The following is a 7,584-nucleotide window of genomic DNA, read 5'->3' as shown; positions in this document are numbered from 1 at the left end:
AAAACACTGGGAGTGTATACTAGCAGTGAGGTTTGGAGGTAGGATCATCACGGTAGGAGATCCAGTGCAGGTGGCCCTGGAGTTCCTGATAAGAATCTAAAGATGATGACGAAAGGATGGATTTCTCATGAAGGCCAGGGTTCACGCAGCCAAGGAAACTCTCATCTGCTTCCCAAGAAAGACGATAAAAATGCTTTAATGGTCCAGTTCATCTCTGGACTTGAATCAAATTGAAACAGAACCGTCTAATAAATACTGAATGCATTTCAGTAAATGCGTTAATTGTTTCCCTGTGTAATTTCAATAGGCCCCAGTAAAATGTATATTTGGTGAGAAAAACATTTTCATGTTAAATGCCTATTCCCCCACTGCGTGTTGATGTGGTAAAAAGAAAGAAAGAAAGAAAAAAAAACGAGAACAACGACTTGGGTGCTTTAGTAACACTAGTTACTCAGAGGTGGTGCCTCTTGCAATAGTCTTTGTGCAGTCGCTTGATAGTGGAGGCAAACTGGCAGTCACACGGCTCCCTTTCAACGCAGAAACACACAGAACATTCTCAGTTTGTGGGGTGCAGATATTTCTTGGTGACAGTGACACTCTGGGAGAAAAGTCTTCTTCCTGGTCAAGTTTAAACCCCAAGAGAAAAGCTACGAATCCACAGTTTCTCTGGCTAAGTTACTTACGTTAGACAGATGCCCAGTGGATACGACAAAAGTAAGAGGTAGCTAATATTATGAAGCCTAGCACTCTTTTAAGCCAACTTTGATAACAACGGCAATCTTTGCCACTCTTGGTTCTTGAAGATGCCCAGTTAGCCTTCACTTCTCCAAGGTAAAGGGATTTAATGGTTACAGATAATCCCCACGCCCCCCTTTTTTTTGTCCATTGTGGTAGAACTCAATTTTGCCACCAGAGTTGTTCTGCATAGACAATCTTTGTAAACAGGGATATATATATATATATATATATATATATATATATATATATATATATATATATATGAAGATATTTCAGTGGTTAGTGGTGTGTTTTTGTCTTTGGGTCATACGTCCAGCACCATGTCATAATGAGTTTCCTTCTTCCTCTTTCCACATTTGTTTATAAGAACGGCGTATAGTGTGAGCAGTATCACCCAGTAGCTGGCATAGACTACTGCCCCGACGATGAGCACAATCTCCTCAGATTGAGGGAAGGGTTTTTTGGTCTGTTGGACTATTGTGTAAATAAGCCCAATAAAAAGGATGGTGAACCAGATAGTTATTGGAACCAGACCAATAAAGTTCACCACTATTGTTTTCCTCCCAGAGGTCCCCCAGCCTGACTTGTTAATAGTTGCGATTGCAAACATTTTGGCCGGCAACAGGCTTGACATATACAGTACTGAATAAAAAGACATGAACACCATGACAATGTTGCCTCTGAGGCAGCTCGCAAACGACGACTTGATCAATGCCACTGCCTGCACGATGAGCAGGAACAACAAAATATTCCAGAGTCGTCCTTGGAAGAAGAGCTGGATTGCGGTGGCGATGAGGAAAAACGGGAAGAATCCTGTGATCACCGCCTCGTACGTCATCCACAGGTGATGCTTGTGGAACCACATGGAGTTGTAAAGCCATTCCCTAAAGTAAGACTTACTCCATCGAGTCTGTTGATTTAGCCAGCGCAAATACGTAATGGGTGTCTCCGTGAGGCACTTCGACCGTGCAGTGTATTTGGTCGCATACCCAAGGCTGAGTACTCGGTTCGTAAGGTGGCGATCATCCCCAAAGCTGCAGTGGGATCCCATGAAGGTCTGATTGTACCAATCTTCAAGAAACTCATGCAGCAGAGAGTTCCTGTACATCCCCAGAGGTCCGCTGATGCACTGAACACAGCCGAAGTATGACTGGCAAGCCCGCTCAATGTTGAAGGCCATCCAGTAGCGAACACTGCTCAGGAAGGAGATCCACGATTCGTATTTATTCAAGATCTACAGAAAGGATTAGAGGGCAGAGGGAGAGATATTAAGCTTAAACATAGCATTTGCTTAGTTTTGTTGGTGTCAAACACTAAAGTTCAAGAGAACATAGTTTTGTTACCCTACCTGTACATCTCCTCCAACACCTCCGACCATTGGGTCCTCCTCTAAAACCTTCACCATCTCCACTGACGACGCTGGGTCCAGCATGGTGTCCGAGTCGCACACCTGAGAAAAAAAACAAACAAAGTGGGTCAGCGGTATTTATACATCAAAGATAAGACACAATCTTCATTACTTTACTTAAGAGAAATAGTACAGCCAAAGGTTTAACAACCACCACCAGAGATCTGCTTTCAACTATAATTCCCTCTTCTGTTCAGTCTTTCACAGATGCTCACTCCATTTTCTTCTATAAAAGGTCGCTTTCCTGTTAAAGAAAATCAGTTGATGGAGGGGGAAAAAAAGAGAAAAGAAACCTGCCGCCAAATCCCCATTAACGAAGGAATCTGTTACAGACCGATCTTGATGGTAGAGGGAGTGCAGGGATTTCTTACTAATTCCTAAACGCTGGAGAGTACCGGCATGATCCTTCAAGATCTCTGTTTAACAAGTGTTGTTTGTAAGGAACAAGTCTGTTGCAGGTGTCGGGCTTGTTTACTTCCAAACGCCACATGTTTTTTGTATCTAGTTAATTGATTTGCAAATGAATTTTACCTCAATTTCTACTCGCAATATTGACAGATGTGAAGACAATCAGCTAATGTAGCCACTGAGACTCACTACAAGATGTACAAACTTTGTGTTTCTTTATAATAATTAAGTTTTAATCAAGCTAAACTTGCTAGTAAGTCACAGAATAGCCATGCCAATCACTTGTCTTACGCAGGTTCAGGGTTTGATTTTAGAACATCGGCGATGTGATGCAACCCTGAACCCCATGAAACCGATCTGGTATTACACTTAAGCATCAGCTGCTGCTGCCCTTTTTTATGCCTCACTTCACAACACGATGCATCCAGTCACCGTCTGGCTAAAAGAAACACAAAAGGCTCTTTGTGGAGCTCGTGTTTGGCTTTGTGCAGCCCCCCCTTTTCTCCCTTCTCCTGCCACATGTCTTTCTGCTCTCTTTCCTCCTTGTGCTCAATGTATGCTTCTGTCGACTGCATATCTCCTGGTCTAATTTACACCACTCCCCTCTTCATTTGCCACCTAATGTTTGGTATAGTGGAGTTAATCTGCTGAACTGATACCTGTTATCCTGCTTAAATGGCTAAGCATTACCTGTACATAGTCCACGCTCCTTCCCAGTGCTTTGAAGGCTGTGTACATGACCTCTCTTTTGCCTCCCCACTTCTGCATGATGCACACACATTTATTGCCGAGCACGGTCCTGGAGACTTGCTGGAGGCTCTCGGCATAGCTCTCGTCGGTCTCCTCCGGACCTTTGACGTGGTAATTGCTCCGCCAGACGTACGACACTGACTTGTCCCATCCCATGACTTCCTTGAAGATCTCCATCATGTACATGTCGTCATCGGAGTTCCCATCGATCACCATGATAACTTTGATCCCCGGGTACGTCAGCCTCTTCACAGACACCAGGCACTTTCTAAGGTAGTTTGGATCCTCCTGATAAGCAGCAATGCACAACGCCAAGGACTTGCTCAGTTTGATCGGTGTCTCCAAGGAGCGCCGCATGTTCCTGTGCTCCAGGAGTGCAAAGAGGCTCTGGATGATGAGGTGGACGACCAAAATAGCACCATACAAGCCAAAGGACAAATAGTGGTGGGCTGTGGTGAAGAACTGATAGCCCATGATGTAGGCTGTGGAGATTCCCACCAGGAGGGACACGCCGAACATGGTGGTCCCAAATATCCTCAGGTAGCTCAGGACTCTCTGACACTTCATCTGCAGACAAGAAGACAGGAAGGTGTTTATTTAGGGTGGTGGGAGGGATGATGAATGAAAAGAGGACAAAAAAAATCTAATCAATGTTACAATTACTACAGCTGCTTTTTCAGTAAAATACATCCTATGTAACCGAATAAAAATGTTGGAGCTGTGATTGTGGGTCAGAATGTTTATGGTGAAGAATGGAAACGAGTTAGTTCATTTTAACCTGGGCGAGTGTTAGAACTGGTTCTTGTTAAGGGAGAACAAGCACAGTTACGCATTTTAATAAAACACAAGAATTCAGTTAATGCAATCCATTACAGCTAATGCTCACCATAAACGGTTTGTTGTAGGTTAGTTCACTTGTGTGGTCGCCTTTTAAAGTTTTGACAAGAACAAGCAGGTAATACCTGGCTGCTTTGTTGATTTATGCTCAAAGATTTCAGACTATCTGTAACTCCATGTGCCCTCCACCTTTCTATAAAACATACAAACTCAGTTAAAGGGGGGACTTATTTTTCTTTTTTCCTCTACTCTCTCCGACTTGCTGCTCCTCCCCACAATCCTTATCTTTAATGTCTCACAGTCGAGAGTAGGTAATTGTTCCATGTCTGTTTTAATGTGGGTGGGTGCACATTACAAGTTTTCTTGACCTAATTAACCGGCAAACTGGATGCTGCATCTGTAAAGTTTAGAGAGAAAACTGTCGAGTAAGACTTTGAATACAGCAAGAGCTCAAAGCAGTATGCAGGATAACTGTTTGTTTTTATGAATGTTTGTCCTGCTTTATTTTCCTGTCTAATCCTTTTGCAAAAAAAAAACAAAAAAAAAAACCTCAAAACAAAGAAAACAATCTTCAGCTCAAACTCCTGAGGTCTGCTTGAAGCCCTCATTATGTTGCTACCAACATCTGTTTGGCAGACCAACGGAGACCCACTCTGCGTGGCCTCGGCTCGGCTCAAGGCAGCGCGGACCACCCTCTGATGTCATCTGTTTGTATCTCCGTGGGAAGAAGGAGACAAGATGTCTTAAATTTCCTAATGCTCCGTTGGTGCCTCTTCCCTTCTGTGATTCCTTATAAACATTATTATAGGAAAATTAGTTCCTTCGGTAACCTTTAGGTCCAATGCTACCGAGTCAGTGACTCAGTAGGGTGCCTCTTTAGGTGCGCTAGATGAAGGCGCTTTTCCATGTGTGCATACAGCGAGTCTAATAGAAAAAACATGAAGTGAAATCATACTGGCAGCTCCCGTGTAACGACATGTACAGTGCTTAGCAAAAAGCATTCATGTTCCTGAAGCTTTTTTTTTTTTTTTCACGTGTCAGAAGCCACACAGACACGGATGAGAGTCGATCTAAGCCTTTGGTGTACAACTCCGGTCCTTGTTTAGGAGTGTTGAATCAAGGTGACATCTAAAACATGCCTAATCCTTTAAAAGCTAACTCTGGACCTCGCTGTGGCTCAGGTTGTATGTTTAGGATCATTGTTCTGCTGGAAGGTCAACCTTGGCTGCAGCACATGCGTAGATTTTTTGTTTATTGTTTATCCTGAATGCTTAAAAAGAAGGGCAGGAGTATCAGGTTCATAAAGTGTAGACAGAATGATCTCATCATTAAATATATTCAGAATAAATACTCTGGCTACAGCTGACAAGCCCGACACTTCGACTATCCCACGATAGAATCCGATTCAGTCTGAAGTCTTTCTTCTAGGATTGCCCCGCATTTAACTCTTATCTTCAGCTTATCTGCCCCAGCTGAAGAAGAACATTCCCCTTTTAATCTTTTTATTTTAAAATCCAAAAGAAGTCAAAGTTTGTGTTTTTACATGAGAAAATCCCAGAGGTGCGAATGTCTTTTGAGGTTCTGTGCCATGCTTAAGTTGCCTTTATGATTTAATGAATTCATAATTGGAGGAGGACTATAAAAATGTTCAAGGTATGTGATCACTTTGTGAAGCACCTTAAATGTGGCAAAACACGGTCATCAAATCAATGATGCACAAAGTCAAGTGCTGTTTGTGTTTTGGCAAGAATCACAAACCGCGCCTAAACTTGCAAGACAGATGGCGGGAGGGGAAGGAAAACAAAAGCGAAAGACGCAGAAGAAAGTAGGTAACAGAAGTAGATAAACAGAGAAGTGTAACAACAGGGAGATAACTCTAGTTCAGACTGACACACACCCCTACAGAAAGTGCATAAAGCACAGCGCGGCTGCTATGGCACGTGGCGAGGCTCTTAACGTCAGCTACTCTTTTACGAGGCCCCCGATACTCACCCATGCAAAACACACAGAACGGTTATCTTAAAGGGGCCGATACACCAAAAGAAGGAAGAAAGTCAGTCAGTCTGTCTGAGAGAATCTACATTTTCAGCTCTTGCATTTGGATATGGGCCAGCGCATGTGCTGGTTTACAACAACATCGGGGAGAGTGGAGTGAACCCCGTGACCTCGTCTCCGTGAATCAGCTTCGAAAGAACTCAGGAGGAAATTTGTCCTGATGTGTATAGTTGAAGATACACATTAGAAATCCTTGGTATGCATATATATTGAAAGTATACGGACAGGAGTTGCGCTGCATCTTTGTTACCAACAAAATGAACATCAGAAAGCCTTGATCTTCCTCGCGTTACATCTGCTGCCCTGGGTGTGTGTTATCTCGCAAAGGTCAAACTAACAATTAGCTCAGAGAGCAGAAAGATTAGCTGCAGACTGCAGGGAGTCCCTGAGAGATAAAACTTCCGAGGGAGCGCTGTCAGTGACCGCTGAGGTTGTCATCGGCATGGCGATGATGCTGTCTCTTCGGGACACATCTTTGCGTGTCAGAAGACGTGACGTATATCTGTTCAAGCTGTGGGTGTCGTTGTCATGGGATGATATCAACCCAAGCTTTTTGTTTGTTTTTGTGTCTCCAGACATGGGAGAATCGCCGAAGGTCCCCAACACACTGTCTGCTTTCGCTGTGAAAAGTGGTTCGCGTGACAAATTCAACCGTGAATATACAAAAAATGTGATATTTTGGGTTTCTATTTGCTATTTACTATTGGTCTACACTGTTTTAATTAAATGTTTTGGTTCTTTATCTGTATGTTAGTGTTCTTTGTGGTGTAAAGTTTAGTTGTTGGTAAAGGGCAGCTCGGGTTAGCCGCTTCCTGTTGTCACTTCTTTTGGATGTCCTCAGTTGGCCTTGTCCATAGCTCCTCACTTAACAGCTATCATCTGTCCTCATAACAGCCACCTACTGTCATTTGTTAATCATTGCTCCCTCTTTATATAACAAACAGCACAGAGATATTGTTTTGAATTGAATGTAGGAAGACGCTGTCCTTTGAGGCAGGTATCCTGGAGGTTTTAGATGTTTCTTCTAGTTTATTGCACCTGATTTAAAAAATATATATGTTAGTAGGCTAGTGCAGAACTTAATTCAAAGTGGTTTTGACATTTTTATAAGATAGCGTTGGGAAAGAAAATATGATTAAATTGTAATAATAACGTTGAGTATTTTGAATTTTCTGCTTGGCTAAAAAGTAAATTGAACGTTAACTCAGCAGCAATATCGTGACATATCGTTTTCCTGCCGATTCTAACAACTATAGAAGTTGGAGTAGGTCAGCTTGCAGGACACAGAATAGGAATACCATGTTTCACAGGCAATTTTGGTTGGCACGGCTATTCAGAAACCCCCACTGATCATATAGCAAATGAAATGCAAATTGTTGGATCAACAA

The 7,584-nt window shown here is 42.8% G+C and overlaps 1 protein-coding gene across 1 annotated transcript in view; it reads right to left on the bottom strand.

Annotated features, from left to right (window-relative positions):
- Window positions 1-1,006: 1,006 nt before the first annotated feature.
- The window catches only part of has2 (hyaluronan synthase 2), an 18,075-nt gene continuing 11,497 nt past the window's right edge, over window positions 1,007-7,584 (bottom strand). The window contains exons 2-4 of the mRNA XM_015041583.1: window positions 3,245-3,871; window positions 2,087-2,188; window positions 1,007-1,972 (exon numbers count right to left, since the gene is read on the bottom strand). Of these exons, the coding sequence (XP_014897069.1) occupies window positions 1,043-1,972; window positions 2,087-2,188; window positions 3,245-3,871 (1,659 nt within the window). The 3' untranslated portion in view covers window positions 1,007-1,042. The remainder of the gene's footprint in view (window positions 1,973-2,086; window positions 2,189-3,244; window positions 3,872-7,584) is intronic.

Source organism: Poecilia latipinna, unplaced genomic scaffold (assembly GCF_001443285.1).
Source record: "Poecilia latipinna isolate Pla-1442-1.1 unplaced genomic scaffold, P_latipinna-1.0 Scaffold558, whole genome shotgun sequence".
Taxonomy (NCBI): Eukaryota; Metazoa; Chordata; class Actinopteri; order Cyprinodontiformes; family Poeciliidae; genus Poecilia; species Poecilia latipinna.
The sequence above is the reverse complement of the archived record's forward strand: the minus strand, read 5'-3'. Positions and strand labels throughout refer to the sequence as shown.